Below are 17,394 nucleotides of genomic sequence, written 5' to 3'. Positions count from 1 at the left end.
AGGCTACGGGACCTGAACCTGTTCAGCCTCCACAAGAGAAGGCTGAGGGGGGATCTTGTGGCCTGTTATAAACTAGTCAGGGGGGATTAGCAGGCATTGGGGGAGTCACTGTTCCCCTGAGCTCCGCCAGGAGTGACCAGGAATAACGGTCATAAGCTGGCAAAGGGTAGGTTTAGGTTAGATATCAGGAGGCGTTACTTCACGGTCAGGGCGGCTAGGGTCTGGAACCAACTTCCAAGAGAAGTGCAGGCTCCTACCCTGGGGGTTTTTAAGAGGAGGTTAGATGAACACCTTGCTGGGGTCGTTTAACCCCAGTACTCTTTCCTGCTATGGCAGGGGGTCGGACTAGATGATCTGCTCAGGTCCCTTCCAACCCTAGAAACTATAAAACTATGAAGAATGGCTGTCTCTATGGAAAGGGATGTGTGATTCACTAATGAGCATTGTTCCAAGAAGTTACAAAATAGCATTTCCATAGAGATGTTGACAAAAATACAACACCCCCCCTTCTATCAATTTATGTTTCTGTCTGTAGTGGTTTCTGCATGGTAGTAATAAACATTGAGTAAAATAAGCTACTATATATTGAAGCATTTTAATATCATATATACCCAAATCCAAGATGATCCTGAATTTAAGATTACTTAATAATTAGATGTATGATACATTTGTCATAATTTTCCATATGTACAATCTAATTATTGGAGGATCATCTTAAATTTATCCCCATCACTTCAGCAGGAAAAGCAGTTGCGGGGGGGGGAGCAGGCAGCTTTCCCCCTGTCTCTACCCCCACCCTCTTACCACTCTTGTGCCTGCTCCCCCCTGCCCTCACCTCTTGTCTCCTTTTCCCTGTCCCCTACTGGTTACCCTTGCTTCAGTGCCAACAGATTCCATCTGTGCTCCAGCCCTGTAGTACTGGCCCCAGAGGCTGCATGCACAATAGGCTGTGGGGCTGGCTCATGCTCTGTGTGGGGATGAGCCTACCATGTGTGTTGCACTGGGCTTGGAGCTGGCAGGGGGTGCGCAATCCATGCAAAGCCCTGCCAGACACAGAGCCTCCAGAACCTAGTCTAGCCCATGTATCGTAGCAGAATGCACCCTGTGCTGGCCCAGGGGGGTGGCGTGTGCTGCTTGCACGTGCAGGTTAGACCAGCGCTGCAACAGTTCCGTAGGGGGCTCAGTCCCGATCCAGCCTGCCGAGCATCTCAGGGATATTTGGGGCTTGCGGGGCTAAATGAGTTTGACACTCCTGAGTTAGGCTTTATTATTTCTAAAAGTAAGAAGTTTAGCCTTTAATTAAAGTGTTCTGTATGACTAAGTTTTTGCATCTTTCATAGTAAAAAGTATTCTGGTGATTATGCTCATACTGTAGAACATTTACAAACATAAGGACTTCACAGGCTTTATCTTAATTATCAAGCAGTATGGGGTTAGGTGGTTCTCAGCACTTCAGCAGATAAGCTGTTAGTGAAGATTGCCAGGTTGTGGAACTTTTCATTCTTGCATTTGAATGCAATATATAAAATTAAAATGCAAATAAAAAGTAGATGCTGTATATGTAAACAAGCATGCCAGGGAGGATGACAGTATAGTACAGACATGGCTTTGCTACTCGCAAAGAAAGCTTCATTCTAAACTGCTGATGGAGGAGAGCAACAGTAGTACTAAGTGAAAAAATATCCCAATTTTAATTTTTTTTTACCCATATCCCAAAAAAGTATCAGTTGTGTGCAAGAACAGTCAGCTTCACCTACTTGGCATCTAATGTCCTGTTTTTCTCTTCACTGGGTTGCTTGTTCACCAGCATTTTTGGAAGAGGTCCTTTTCTGTCCCTGGTTGTTCTTGTGTCAGGAGCTAGAGTTTGCTTGGAGTTTACCAGTACTGCTTCAGGCCAACAGGGATGGGCTTTTTTCCCACTGCTGTCTCAGTAACTAATATTATGTGGAGGTACTTGTTAAATATTAATAAGTAGCACACCTCAGATTGGTGGGCTCAGTGTCTCTTGGTCCCTCTTTTGAAGAAGTAGATTCAGAGAAGAACTTCCATAAGCAGTAAGTAAGCTAAATGTCGATAGTCAAGCGCCAGGCTTGAAAATAGCTTTTACATTAGGCACGTAATCAAATGTTCAGAGTGATAAGCAGAGTCCGGTATCCAAATATCCATTTTGCTCTGTCCAGTTGATTGCTTGCCCCTTTATCTCCTGCTAAACAGCGTTTGAATGTCTGCCTTCCCTGTCTGAATATTGTTCACAAGGACACTTTGGCAGTGACTCACATGGCTGCATTTGGTTTGAGATGAGGCATTTTAAACCTTTCATTAACTTAGATTTAAAAAAAATGTAGAAGTAATTACTACTGTCCTGGGTATCCAGTTTAACAAAGTCACAACTGTTGCTATAATAATAACTGATGAATAGCTTTTTAAAGACTTGGTGACACAGAAATGCATTTGTTTTAGATCATCTACTAACATTGTAGAAATATTTGGTGTTCCTGGGATCTATTAACTCTGCTTATCTGGCTTCTTTTTGGAAAATCAATATCACATTGTCCCAGTTTCACGCTGTTTCTAGGTTTTTATATTTTTGGTCTTGAATCCTGTAACTAGCCACCAGGGTACTATGCCTGATGACGTTTCCCAAGTGCTTAGAAGTTTGATTTTTCTCTTCATGTGGAGAACTGAGTGAACAACAGGCTAATGCTGACCAACAGCAAATTGGAAGCTGTTGTCAGATTAATTGATGTATTTGTGGGGAAAACAAATGGCTCAGTAAACAGGAAAGAACATACAACAGCCTTCATTTCTCTCCTGCATACCGCTGAGGACTGCCTTTGTGAATCCCAGCTGTAGACACTGCTCATTTTAGCTTCCTTATGTTTAATTTTAAAAATGGACTAATGGAAATGCATTAGAAAAAGAGTTTCAAATTTCCAGAATAAGATGATGTAACTGTCATTGTTGTGTTTAGATTAAATTCTCTCAACACAATCTGGGAGTAGAGATTTACAAAGCCTTTGCTATAATCCCTTGCATCTAACTAATTTTTGCCTTTCCTAAATAGCTTCTATTAATAGTAATTCAGCTGACTTGGAAGAAGAAATTAATCAAGCTTTTGTCATGTGGCATGAGAAACGTATCTTTGTTTTTTGCTGCTGTGATAAACTTACCGGCTGGCAAATGCCAGAAGTTATCAGACTACTCATTTCTTTATTTTCTACTTTAATTATGGCATTTTACCACTGCTTACTGGACTACTTAACCCTTCAATTTCCTCTTTGGATTTCTTCAAACACTTTTTCCCTTCCTCTTTTCACTTCTAACTGTTTGTCCTCCAGTGGATTCTGGTGTCTTCTGATTGTCTCGGTTTTGTAAAATCATTTAGCTGGACATGTACCAGGCTGTTATATGGGTCCTGCACACTTTCAAGTTTTCCTTGGTATGAATAGTGTCCTAATAACACCGTAAAACATCTATATGTTATCTCCGCCTCATGTTCTTTGCTTCTTTTGAGCAATTTTGGGGTTTTGGGTAGAATCCTCTGTGGTAACCAGGATTTCCCTCTTATGTCCACACCACCCCCCCTCCCGTGCACCCACACACTTAGCTTGTTTTCAGATCCTGAAAAGCTCTTCAAGGCTTTCTAAAAATCTTCCTTTTATAACAGGTTGGTTCCTTTGTCATGTGACCCTTTCTTTTATAACAGGTTAGTTCCTTTGTCATGAATAAACTTCATCAGGGATTTGTCACTTAGGTGATGCACATTATCTAAATACCAGGCCCCCTGGGCAGATAGATTCTTCTGATTGGTACCCAACTATTTGACCATGGGTGGTCTGTTTATGATTTATTTCCCCAGTGTGTCAGAGTTTGTCAGCATGCCCAAATTAAGGTAATTTTTGGGCCCTGCCCCAAATGTTTTCATCTCCATAACTCCCTCCCCAGAAAAAAAATATTATTCCACAACCAGATGAGCCCTTTCCTTTGCACCATCACTTCTGCAGCTTCTAGCACTCTTTAGAACAGGGGCGGGCAGTTATTTTGGGCAGAGGGCTGCTTACCCAGTTTTGGAGAGCTGTTGAAGGCTGCATGGGTAGCCCGGCCCCTTGACAGGAGCCCCGCCCCCTGGTCACCATCTTGGGACCAATGTCTCAGGGCCAGCGCAGGGGGGCCCAGAGCAGGGTGCAGGCTGACAGGGGTCTGTGGAGCTGGGCTGGGCTGCACCAGCAGGAAGAGGGGGGAGCTAGCCTGGCTCCATAGAGCCCCTGCCAGCTGGGACCCTGTACTCCTGCTGCCCCGCTCTGGGCACCACCGGCGCTGGCCCCGAGACACTGGTTTGGCCCCGTGCACCCGCTCACTCCCAGTGTCCCCCTAGCCCCATGGTACAGGTGGGGGGCAGCGTGCAGCCCTGACACCCTGCTCCGATCCCCTGCAGGAAAGGAGCTGGTGCTGAGCTCGGGAAAAGTGACTCTTTCCCCTGTCCCATGGCTGGTGCTCCTTGCTGCAGCCACTTACAGCCTGCACAGGGCTGTCCTGAGCTGGCACAGGTGGGGGCCAGGGCAGAGAGGCAGCAAATGTTTGCAGCTGGCCCAGGTTTTGGGTAGCTGCTGACAGCTACGGAGCCTGGGCTGGAGGGCAGGGGCTTTGGGTGGGGGGCAAGGGGCATCAGGGCTTGGGGGCAGGGGCACAAGCAGGGCATCCTGCCCTCATTTTGTTTTGAGCAGACACAGGCAGCCCCAAGTGGGCTGCAAGCAGCTGCAGCATGGAGCGCTGGCTACAGGGTGGGGGAGGGTCTGCTTTTCTCCGTGCTTAGCACCAGCTTGTAATGCGCCCCCACTGCCAGCCTGGGCCCCGTGCCGGCTCTGGGCTCGCCTGCAGCTGCAGCCCCCTCCACTTGCCACGCCGGACAGCATTTGCCACTGCCATCTCTGGACTGCTCAGCATGTGAGCTCTGGGTGGGCAGCAGCAGCCAACACTGCCCGGCGTGGCAAGTGGGGAGGCCACAGCTGCTGTCAATGTGCACAGCCCTGACAAGCAAGCCCGGAGCCACGCGGGGCCCAGGCTGGCAGCGGGGGCGGGTTACAAGCTGGTGCTGAGTGCAGGGAAAAGCGGCCCCTTGCCCACCCCCTGCCCGACATCCCGCACTGCAGCCGCTTGCATCCCACATGAGGCTGCCTGTGCCTACTCGGGACATCCCCACGTGGGCTGCGAGCAGCTGCAGCAGGGATGGGTTGAGTCACAGGGCGGGTGAGGGGCTGCTCTTCCCCACACTCTGCACCAGCTCCTTTCTCCCCCCGCTTACCTGAGGTTCCTATACCGGGGCAGTCGCATGGTCCCAGGTCAGAAGCCCCTGCTGGGGCCTCCAGCTGGGGGGGCCGGGTTGTGCGGGCCCTGCTGTTGTGGGAGCCCACCGGGCTTTCCCTGGGTCCTACTGGACCAAAGGAGCCAAAGAGAGAGAAATATTAATTTTCAAAAAATTTTAGGGGCCCTGCAGGCTGGATAGAATGGCCTTGCAGGCCAGATCTAGCCCACAGGCCATATTTTGTCCACCCCTGCTTTAAAACCTTCTTCTCTGCCTGAGGGTAGCTGCAACAGTATCCTGCTCTTCCCCCTTTCAGGCTTCCTGGGCAATTCCAGGGGTTTTTCACCTATTTTTTACATTCCTTATTTTCCTATATTGGAGGTGGGGGAATCTAAGAAGAGCATAGAGGCCTCAACTTTTACTCTTTTGTTAATACATTATGCTACTACTGGAGCAAGGTTTTCCTTATATATAAAACACTATTTTTCCTTTTTCCTTATATGTATATGTATATATATATATGTGTGTGTGTGTGTGTGTGTGTATATATATGTATATATATATATGTGTGTGTGTGTGTGTATATATATGTATATATATATATGTGTGTGTGTGTGTGTATATATATGTATATATATATATGTGTGTGTGTGTGTGTATGTATAAGGAAAAATAGTGTGAGATTTAGTCACCCCTGAAACTGGCTTCCTTACGGACAGAAACCCTATCTGTGCAAAGGGAATCAGTCCTTCTAATGTCACAAAACTGACATTAATCAGGAAGGGCAATGTGCAAAAAAAAATACATAAGATTAATATTTTGTTAAGAATTATGTACATAACAGGCATTACAACAGCTCTTCACCAGTGTGACAAAGTGATGTAGTTATTCCAAATCTGCTGGAGCAGCTGTTTTAAGGATAAGTTTTCCAGAAAGCCAGGTGGTACTTGAAAAACAGCATCCTGTCTGATTTTTCTCCCTAATTACTAGACAGAGTAAGGTGAAGGCAAAGGAACTGATTTAATAGGAACCACCAACAGCTACATTTTCCTGCAGGTGCACCACACCTGCATTTTGTTGATTTATAAGGGTAAATTTAAACTTTTCAATTACTTTCAAGATTTGATTAAATATTATAACAAATTAAATGCAACTCTTTTGCATAAATACATTAAAGTAGCAGTTCTGCTTAATGATATATGCTTTTAGAAGAATGAGTATTGAGTATCTGCCTTGAACATCCAATCCACACATCTCATTTACACTTCTTTTAAAACATTCTGTTGAAAACAGTAGCATAAGAGCAGTTTTAAAACTTGTAAAACAGGAGGTTAAAGATAAAAAGTTAAGTTTTTAGTACATTGAATTGCACTTTATTCTTATAAAGTTGTTTATAGTCTAGAAAAGATAAGTAAATTCTATAATATAAATAAACTAATTGTAGAGAATTAACAACTATAATTGACCCAGTAAATACCATAACAAATTTTTTTTTTATTTTAATCTTATGTTAAGTAATGCAAGAAGACATCCTTATTTAAACTCTTGAACTAGTTAACTGTTTATGTTAGGATATTGTGTATTGTACATGCCCATTTTGATTTTTAGCTGGATAAATCTAATTACACTTTAAAGCAAGAAAAATTCTAAGAATGACTTTATTTTTAACACAAAAGAGTAAATAGGCATGATAACTGCACTGGGGCGGTATTGTATAGCACCCTGTCTGTTCTGATCTCTAGAAATGTCACTCCATGGCAAGTTGTAGTCATGTAATGAGAAACCCTAGAAATGTCAAAAAATACTAACTGCAATGGCATTGTTATTTTAACAATTTTCAGGGGTCTGCTGATGAGTTTCCTGCTGGCCTTCTGGATAATGCAGAATTTAACATTTGTATGAAGCCCAGGAAGCTGCAAGGGCTTTCTGGAATGGGGAATGGCTTTCTTCAGGCCAAATGATAGAGCACCCACATACAACAAAACAAATGTTCTTTTTCTCCTCCTGTAGTCAAAAAATGAGTGAAAATTAAGCACCGTTTTTTTCCAATGGGTGCCTTGAGTCTAAAAAGGTTGCTAAACACTGCTTTAAAAGCTAGAGCTCATTTATTTAAGATAAATGAGACCTAGTGACCTCCTCTGGGTGTCACTGTCACTTGTGTGTTTGGCATTTAAACCAAAGCACTAAGTCTGCTTAATATGATGAGACCAGCTTGTGAGAATATCTGTTGAGGTATTCTAGCTTTTCTAGAGCATATGGAGATTTATACTAGCATATATAAGTGAGTATTCTGTGCATTTCTTCTTGCGGTGTTTTTTCTGGGACATAATCCAACAATGAAGCTTATACTCCTACTAACACTTCTGATAACTGCAGTTTACAAATGATATGCACTGTGTGATCATTGTAAAGGGAAACTCAGATTTGTCAAATTTGTCAGCTTTTGACAAATCCATTCATAAAAAAGGTGTTGCCATGATTCTCATTGACTTGTAACTCCAATCAGACTTGTTAACGGCCTCTGTATATCAGTAGCCGTGGCTGCTGCTTTTATTAGTTTTTTTTCTTGGCCTGTCTGTGTCCCTTCTAGCTATACATATGGTCCAATGAAAGATATCACCCACGAAAATCCTTGCCTCTCACATTTGTTCTTATAATTATTATTCGTGGATTGTCATTGTCAGTATGTGATGGGTCACAGTTTTGGAAGCCAGTCATCTTCATAAACTTTCCCACTCAGTGAAGCCATTAGAAGGCTTCTCTCTTTTCATCAGAACTTTGATGGAGGAGAAAAAAATAAGAACCGCACCCCCCACCCACTGACAGCTTCCACCGCTTTGTTCCTTGCTGCAGTCCCGGGCGTGGTGGATGGAGTGTGCCGCGCTGCTCCCCCCACCTCTTCCGTAGTCCCAGCCTTACTCCCTCCCTTCCTCCCTGCCAATTTTCCCCTGATTTAAACCAGTTTTTTCCCTTTTTTTTTCTTTCACCCCTGTTTCATCCCAGTTTTTGTTTTGAAAATAACCTTGAAAAATTCCTGGATTTCTTTCTTTAAATAAAACCAAGAATGCGAAACACTACAAATGAAGGATATACTTCCATGGTAGAACTGGAAGCATGGCCTCCTGTATCTTGATGCTGATGTTTTCTTCTCGGTTTGAAAGGGTGAAAGTCCAAATTTTTGCTAGTTGTGACTGTTAGATTTTCCTCAGGGTCTCCCACTAAAAGAATATTTTAAACTAATCTTCAGCAGTCTGAAGTTTTCTTGAAGTTGTAATTGTCTAAAAAGCTTATCTGGGGAGACCTCTGTCCCTGGCTCTTCGAGTCAAAATCTGCCATTTATTGCCTACCTTTTTTAGTTTATATTAAAGACTCTCAGTTCTGGCCAAAAGATAGGAAAAGTGCTACTGGAAACATCCTGGCTATTCACTCCAATCTCAAATGGAAGCTTCATTTCTATTTCAGATGTGTGCAGCAAATGAGATGTAAGCTAGTATGTGAGACTTGGATAAAATAACTTCTCTGTTTGGGCAAGATCTTTATTGCACTTTATAACAGGAAGAAATAAAGATCAACATGTCTCGTCCTTTATTTATTTATTTATTTATTTATTTTGCAAAGCAGACCCAAAATCCTATACTATGAAGTCATTCAAAATCTCTGTATGTGATCTTACAGGGACTCTTTCACTGAATAAAACTTTAGGGCAAAGGAGAATGTCCTGTGATATTGAACACACCTTAAATATGCCTTAAATATTTTCCAGGTGGAAAGGGAATGAGTTGCTTACTTAGTAGAGGAGGGAGTGGTTCAGCTTTTACTAATTTTTTTTATGTAATATTGCAAAATAACTTTGAGACCTGAATTGTTTTTGTCTAAGTAAAGTTTCTGGGCTGAACCTAATGATTTATGAATGAAATACCTCCTTATACAGATCAAGCTAAATATATTGACTGAAGGTTCCTTTTTAGGGTTTAAACTTAGTGACAGCTATGAAACTAACATATTCTGTGTCTTTGGCTTCTAGATAATAGATGATTGAAGAGAGACCTCCACTTCAAGTTCTCATCTCTACATGGCATTATAAATGTAATAGAAAGATATAGATGGATTAGATAAATATAGTTGGATTTGGAAATAGATAGATAGATAGGTACAAGTGCCAAGCAAGACAACAGTAGACCCAAAGTATTATCCAATCTGCAGAATTGAGCTGACAAAATTTAATTAGTGGATGCTCTGATAACCTGATGGCTCTAAATTAACTTGGACTTCAAACCAAAGTTATCGTTCAATCAAAGCGGGAGGAAAAAAAAAGAGGACACTGCATGACTTGACTATGGAATACCGTTTCCGAATAGCTAAAGTGTGACTGGAAGCCTAATGAATTTCAACCACAGAGATTCAGAGAGCATCACTGGTAAGTTGGAAAGGTAGCACTCACTAGAACTTAACCTACATAGAGTCCTTTGCAGAGCAGCTAGTTTGAAGACTGTTCTTAACTCAAGGTTGTTCATTTGCAATACTGGTTCTGTGCTACAAGCAAGTGTTGGATCCTCTACATAGTAAGCCATACCAGCTTGTCCTCAAAGCCTTCAATAGGGGGAAGGAAGCACGGTACAGGGGAGAAAACCATTTTCTCCAGTGAATAAATTCTGAATTTTTAAAGTTTATATTAAATCCCTTGGCTTAAGTACAGTGGCTTTAATTTTGACCTCTTTATTTATCTGGAACAGTTGGTTTATAAAGTATAGTAAAATCTAGTTAATATGTCCTTCCATTGGAATTTATGATGGTGATTAATTACATGAGTAACTCATTATCAGTAGGTATCTCTTCTCAACCCTTTGAGATTTTTTCCCATGCCATTTTTCAAGCAATATTAAAATAAAGGAGGGCGTTTTACCCTTGTGATGATAAAAAATATTACCAAAATTCCAAATACAGGTATGATGCACTCTTGTTTGTTATCTGATAACTGTGATCATATGTATAAATATTTGCATACAGTTTCTTACTGCAAAAATTCAGTGCTTGCTACAGAAAAATTACATGATTATGGGTGAGTAACTAATTAACAATTTTTGCTTTGCACTCTTACATGCACTCATCGTGAAAATAGAAGATAGTTCTGCAAAATGGAACAGATGATTGTCTGTATTGTTGAGTCAGGAAAAGCTGACGAGTGTTCATTATTCTAGGCACATCAACTGTTTTGATAGGTGTCAGAGAGAGCATAGATTGGTACCTTTTAAGCCAGTGAATAATCGGAATCAAATGTAGTTGTTGTTTAGTATGTGTCTACACTTGGAAATGATTAAATGCACATTAAGAGATGACAAATTAGCTAAAATGTCTTGTGTATAAATCAGCAAGACTAGCAGGAATCGACAGCAGTGACAGCACCCACTAGTAAGGTAATTTTGATGAATAATCCCAATGACTAATTAACCAAATTTTATTGTGCTAAAATATATTAATTTTTATTTTGGAAAATTAATTGCATTTGGGGAAAATAACTTTATAGAAACTTTTATAAAAATGTATTTTAAGAATTTGAACTCCAAACATGGTGCTTTTAATATGAAGGTCACACAATATGCAAGTCATTAAAAAGAAATAGGAAGGTAAGAAATAGGGTTAAGTTGAAAGGTGCTACAGGATAAAACTGTTCATCTTGATTTTCCTTACAAGAGGGCTGCTCCTCTGTGGCTTTATTGTGTTTGTAAAACCTATAACAGATAAAAATGTAGGATAGAAATTAGGAGGTCTATGATGTACTCAAAGGTGTTAAGACAGTCCTTAAGAATGCTGGATTCAGGACATAACCTATGGGAGAATCAGTATTCAGCTAGACTTGTAGGATTAGTTAAAGAGAATAAGGAGGTTGCAAATATAGAATGTTCATGCATATAATCTGCCTTGCAGTCCACAGTCCTTTAAAAGAGCTGTGCGTACAAGTGGCTTTGTGCAGCCCTTGTAGAATTCTTGTTTTCACTGGAGAACTTGATAAACTTCCCCTCATATAACCCATGCTGCTGCTGAATTAGTTTTTTGACAGCCTACCCCTTGGTTGCATGTGAAAATACTGTAAAAAGCTGCTAGTGCAAATTGAAGTTATCCTTGTGCAACTTCTCCACCATAGAGTAATTTTCCACAAACCTGTTGTGGGTTTTTATTTGCTTACCTTTTAGATGCCTGCTCCAGTGAGGATGTTCGTGAAATAGAGTTAGTGAGCATGCTAGAAGAACAGTTACCAGAGTATAAGCTACGAGTGGACTCTCTGTATCTGTATGAGAACCAAGATTGGATCCAGTCCCCAGCCTGTCCTACCCATGTGCCTGAGACCATCTCTCCAGTCCATGCTGAGGAGACCTTTCGTTACATGTGTGAGTATTTCTGGTCATGTAGTGAAGAGGTTTTTGCCTAAGTTGAAATGAAGAACTTATACATATAAGGTGATTGAAAGATTTTAGAAAGCTGCAAAACATTGCCAATGCAAGCAAAACTATAGTTGTGTTTAGTGGAAGTATTCCTCATTCACTTTTACAGTCGTGGAATCTGTATGTTTAGTTAAAGGCCCTTCAGTTATGCTCTAGGAGTCATGGAGTCATGTCCTGTATTGTAGCTGAAGCCATTTAGGCTTCAACTGTAAGGAAACAATGGTTCCATAGGTGTGCAAATAACAAAATGAAAATATAGCAGCGCAGTGTCCTTACACAGTTTGATTCTATTTGCTTTAAAATAATGACTGTCTCCAAAAATGGGAAGAGATGAGGAAAGCAACATATAACTGGCCTTTTATCTTTAAAAAATTATTTAAATAAAAATCAAAGTGCTTTATAAAGCAGTTGGCTCAAACAATATAAGGAGATGCTATCAAGAGGACAGTCATAGTGGTTTACGGAAACGTTTTTTTAAAATTTTATCAATAACCTCATAGCTTATGGAAACAATTTAACCAATAATGCTAATTGGGGTTTTTGGGTTATTTGGGTGGGTTTTTTTGGTGGGGGATTGATTTGTTGTTTTGGTGGGAGGGGTCCATCTTTTGTTCATCGTAGACCAGTGGTGCTCAGTCTTTTTGCCCCGCAGGCCAGATGGCGGTGCCAGATCTGTCCGCAGGCTGGATCTGGCTTGTGGGCCCAATCTGGCTTCCAGGGCAGGCCCTGATCCAGCCATGCAAGGGGAAATGGGTTTGGCTCAGCTTCAATCTAGCCACGTGGGGGGAATGGCCTGGCCCTGATCTGGCTGAGGGGGTCTTGAAAATTTGATAGAGGGGGAGGGGTGGCAGTATTGAGTGCCACTGCTCCACTGCCATCAAATTTCCCAACCTGTGAGGAGCCTTGCAGGCCAGACGTCATGACTCTGCCAGCCACATTTGGCCCATGGGCTGGGGTTTGAGCACCTGTGGCTTAAACCATGAAAACTGATTCATTCGTTTCATCTCAGCCTCTGGCCACTATCACTTTGGCTCTAATGCTCAGAGTTTTGGGTTGCAAATACTATAAAGAAACATTTAAGATCAAAATATTGCTTATTTGCATTGGAAATCTAAACAAAAATTCATTAAATTGTGTTCATTTTGTTTTAGACACTCGTGTTCTTTATAAAAACTTATTTTTTCTGCCTAAACCATCCTGATATGATGTTCTTCTCAAACAAAATTATGATATTATGAACACTAGGTATGCTGTTGTCTTAGAGTTTCACCCTGGAAGTAGTAATATTAAGTAGCAGAGTTACCACGGGTGTGGAGTCTTCCACACCTGGAGCAGATATTAAGGCTTCCAGAGTCAGAGGTCTTGCTCCTTAGCACTTTTATAGGGGGAAAGGGTTTGCCTTACTGTCTCTTCACCAAAATTTCCTTGGCTGTTATATTGTGAGGGCTTCATTGTTAGTCTTCAGTCCCAAAGTCTCTTTTCATTGATGTTTTGTTCAGCGGTTTTGTGACTTGATGCTGCAAGATGTTGAGCATGATCTATTCTTTTTCATTCATGTTCAGAGGTTTGTAAAGATTTTTTGTGGTGAAAAGTTATGCTGAAGGTCAAATTTAGTAATATGTCAGGGTGTTTTTAAGGTCCCCAAAGGCACTGGGTGTTGGCTGCAACTAAGGCTGGGGACTTAATCTGGGGTGTGCAGGTTCTCTTGGTAGGAGCAAAGCCAGAGGTTCCTGGTTAGAGGGTCTTGCTCATCTGCTCAGTCAGACTGATTGCCATATTTGAGGTCAGGAAGGAATTTTACCCTATCCTTAGATTGGCATGGACACTTGGGGTGGTTTCCCTTCCTGCTTCAGTGGGGGGCATGGCCCCCTGCCTGGGACCTCCTGCATGTATATTGACAAGATTTTTATAAAGCAGGACTTTGGCTACCATGGTTTACCTGGGGCAGGTTGGGGGATTAGTTCTATGTTGTGTCAGGGTTGAGAAATAATCTGATATAGAGTTTAGATTTTGGTTGTATGGGATGGTTTGGATAGAGAAGATCCTGCCTCAGGCAGGGGTTTAGACTAGATGACTTCTGGAGATCCCTTCCAGCACTACTTCTCTGGATCAGCATTGATTATTACTGTCTGCTCCAGCACATGAAAATTCCAGGCAACTATGGGAGTGATCAATTGTTTCTATTCCCATCAGTCCTGGTAGTAAAACTGACTGCTTTTGAGAGATGATAGGCCAGTTAAAGAGCTTTCTGGAGAAGTTGCTATTGTAATTGATTGAAAAGGTTTGAATGTGCAAGTAGGAGAATGTTTAAAAACTTTGAGTTAGGAGGAGCGTAAGGAATGCATTTCCAGCAAGAAAGTCGAATTACTTCTCACAAGTAGCTAAAAGAAAATGGCATAACAGAGGCTGATTTTTGTGTATGGGTACAACATACTATTTCACAGTAGATATCTATCTTTTTGCCTTTTATGTGCCAGGACTAAAGATATTGATTAGTAGCTTCTAGACCTCCACCCAAAGAGCGCACTAACCAAGAGCAAAGTAAATATAAAGGAATGATTGTGACCTGGATGGTATTTGAGATAGTGTCCCAGAATCAGAACAGAGCTATAATGTCTCACGTTATACATTAATCTAGGGAGCGTCCTTAGATTATTGTTGTTCAGCTCCTCCTCCTCTTTCAGCAACTGCTGCTTGAAAGAATGTTTGTAACAGAACGGAGCACCGAGTCGTGCTTCTTGGTGAGATGCAGGGATACTCTGCTGCAGTAGTAAATGGTAGGTCAGCAATCCTTGGCTGCAAAACATCTTTACAACTACTCTGCACATGACAGACCAAGACAGAGCAGTAGATAACAATGACATTAATCAAATTGAAGAGTTGCTTGCAGCTTGTACTCTACAAGGTGAGTGAAGGGAGCATGTGTGTGCCTATAAAGTGTTATAGACTGTGTGACAGTCTGGAAATAATGGGGTTGGTGCAAAACAGAAATGTTGTCTTCCCCATAACTTTTCTTTTATCAGGCTACTAATATTTGGGAGTAAGGTAAAAATCCCAAGTCCACCTGAATGTATGTCCATGTAGTGAACATTGAGACTGAATGGCATTGGACTGCACAAGGAAATACTTGTTTTCCATCATAGACTTGTTACACTGTCTTAGTAACTTAAGTCAACTGCGTGGAGAGCTGGGTTTATGTATAACACATTAAAATGATTGATTCATTTTTGTAAGATCTGTTGCTAGAGCATTTGTAGTACTGAGAAATTTCTTTTTTTACATATAAGTACTGTATGCATGCATCCACTAAAGTAATTGAATAATGGAGAAATGCTGTTGGCAGTCTTATATTCTAATTCTTTTTCTCCCTTGTGCACTTTCTCCTGTCTTCCATTTCTTCTTGTCCTAGCTCTTCCCGAACTTCCCCCCTCCTCTTTAGCTGGACCTCACACATTTTCAAAAGGTAATCTGATGGAAAAGAGACCTCCTATTTTTTCTTGAAAAGCCAGGAAATGGTAGGGATTGGTACCTCATGGTTTTGATTATTAAGCTTTAATCATAATTACTTTCTATCTGGTCAGTTGGATTTCTTCCCAACTTAACCTTTGTTTTGTTTTGTTTTTTAATATTCTAACAGTGCATTTACTCTTGGGTACTGTTAAGAACTATGAAAATAATAAATACTAAAAGCATGTTAAGGGGCAAATGCCTTTTGAGTTACCACCACAAGTAGTTTGTGCTAGGGCACGTTGAAGTGCAAATAGATATTTTTGTCTCTTTTCATGTCAGCATAATGCAAATTCCTGCAAACGTACTCAGTCTTAACGCTTTATGGGTTTTCTTTCTTGCTTGCGACTATCACAACTCCATTGCATTTCAGAGGCAGTGTCAGCAGATATTTCAGCTATATTTGGGTATTCAAGACTCCTGCTTTCTCCTCCCTCTAGTCCAGATCTGCCATAATTTAGTTTCATTCAGAAATTTGATCCCTAGAGGAAACACTTTCTTTAGTTAGGTTTGGTACCTTCAATACCAGATAACCTCAGTGAAAGTTGTGGGTGCTTGGCACCTCCCTAAATCAGACCCCAAATAACTTCCTTTGGTGCTTCCTAAGATATTTGTAGCCTCTTGACCTAGCTTTTATTTGGTATAAGAATATTTGAGAGGACTGGCCATCTCCTGTTTGAGATTTAAAGCTAGCCCCCTTGTTTTCTGACAATTAATCTTTTAAGTATTTTTATTTTCCCTTTCAGTTCTGGGCACAGACAACGAAGAGCAGATAACAAAAACATACAGTGATGTTGACCTGCTCAAACATCTGTTAGCTGAGGTACAGCAATCCTCACTTATTTTTCTGTTTGTTTGTATTCTGGTGGTAGTCTGTATGGATGCAACTTCTCTTTCAAAAATTACAAAAAACTAATTCAGCTGTCTGCATGTGAGGGAGAAAAGTAAATGCCTAGTGTCTCTTAGATCTCACTTAAAATAGCATAACACTATCCAGACAATGGGGTCTGACACACAAGTGGGTTGTAAGAGGGTACTTAGTAGACAGTACCAGCTGAGAAGAAAAAACATTTTAGCAGAATCTTTCACACCTTGTTGGGAGTTGATGAAAGGGAGGAAGCAGAGGATTTGCCTCTATCTTTCTGCTACCTCTGCTCTGCCCTATCTTTCCCCCTCTTCCCAGCGCCACTGTTTCATTGCAGTACAACAGTCTGTTCTAGTGGAAACAGCACTGCAAAAGACTGCATACAGTTTCTCAAAATGGTCCTTCAACAGAACTTGTACCACCCCAAATCAAGCCACTTACCCCCAAAATAAGAAGTCCAGCCTTATAATCAGTTTTCCTTTGTGTCCATGACTTAGGGCTGTCCAAATGGCTGAAACTGGGGCCACTATTGTATTCTACATTGCAAATAGTCAAGTGTTGAGAACCATTTGCTCTAACAGGCATTGCTTTAATAGTTTACTGTTTAAAATGGATTGCAGGATATCAAGAGCTAGATAATATATTGAAGAAATTTTAATTTGGCTACATTTTAAATATAGCCTTTAAAAACAAAAATGCTTCTCTTTGTGAGCAGAGGGATCGGGACCTGGAGCTCGCAGCCCGGATTGGACAAGCTCTTCTTAAGCGGAACAATCTCCTGACAGAACAGAACGAAGCATTAGAAGAGCAGCTAGGACAAACCTTAGACCAAGTGAGTGACTTTTTTTAACATGGCAAGATGAGGGACGTCTGTTTTAGTAGACGAGGCAGAAGGATTTTTATTACAATAGAAACAGGTAACCACACCTATTCTAAAGATTGATTAAAATATGCATTTGAATGTATTCTAATTATTAGGTGCATTATTCCAGTGAATAGCTATGAGAATTGAATAGTGCAGTCATTGAGGGGAATCTAAGGGTAGCTTGGTGTTGTTCTGAATAAAATTGTGCTTTCAGGAGGGGGACCATTTCAGATCATCTGATCTAACCTCCTGGCCTTATTATGCATAAATCCAAGGAGTTTATTGAACTTTGAACAAAGAATTCAGCTTCTGATTCTATCACCATTTTACAAGTGAGGAAACTGCCACAGAGATTAACTGATCTACTTTACCTTGCACAAGAAGCCTGACATGAGGCCTGGGTTCTGTTCTAGAG

General features: G+C 41.2%; 1 protein-coding gene across 6 annotated transcripts in view; it reads left to right on the top strand.

The window, feature by feature from the left end:
• TRAK2 (trafficking kinesin protein 2) overlaps positions 1 to 17,394 on the top strand; it is a 42,825-nt gene that overhangs the window by 3,905 nt on the left and 21,526 nt on the right. For 4 of the 6 annotated variants that reach the window (XM_019523220.1, XM_019523217.1, XM_019523218.1 and 1 more), the window contains exons 2-6: positions 9,327 to 9,719; positions 11,494 to 11,688; positions 15,152 to 15,205; positions 15,996 to 16,072; positions 16,830 to 16,946. In XM_019523220.1, the coding sequence (XP_019378765.1) occupies positions 9,683 to 9,719; positions 11,494 to 11,688; positions 15,152 to 15,205; positions 15,996 to 16,072; positions 16,830 to 16,946 (480 nt within the window). In that variant the 5' untranslated portion in view covers positions 9,327 to 9,682. The remainder of the gene's footprint in view (positions 1 to 9,326; positions 9,720 to 11,493; positions 11,689 to 15,151; positions 15,206 to 15,995; positions 16,073 to 16,829; positions 16,947 to 17,394) is intronic. The other 2 variants (XM_019523222.1, XM_019523221.1) reach the window with 1 other exon arrangement.

The sequence above is a fragment of the Gavialis gangeticus genome, unplaced genomic scaffold (genome assembly GCF_001723915.1).
Source record: "Gavialis gangeticus isolate Ggan-Ray unplaced genomic scaffold, GavGan_comp1, whole genome shotgun sequence".
In the NCBI taxonomy this organism is placed as follows: domain Eukaryota; kingdom Metazoa; phylum Chordata; order Crocodylia; family Gavialidae; genus Gavialis; species Gavialis gangeticus.
The sequence above is the reverse complement of the archived record's forward strand: the minus strand, read 5'-3'. Positions and strand labels throughout refer to the sequence as shown.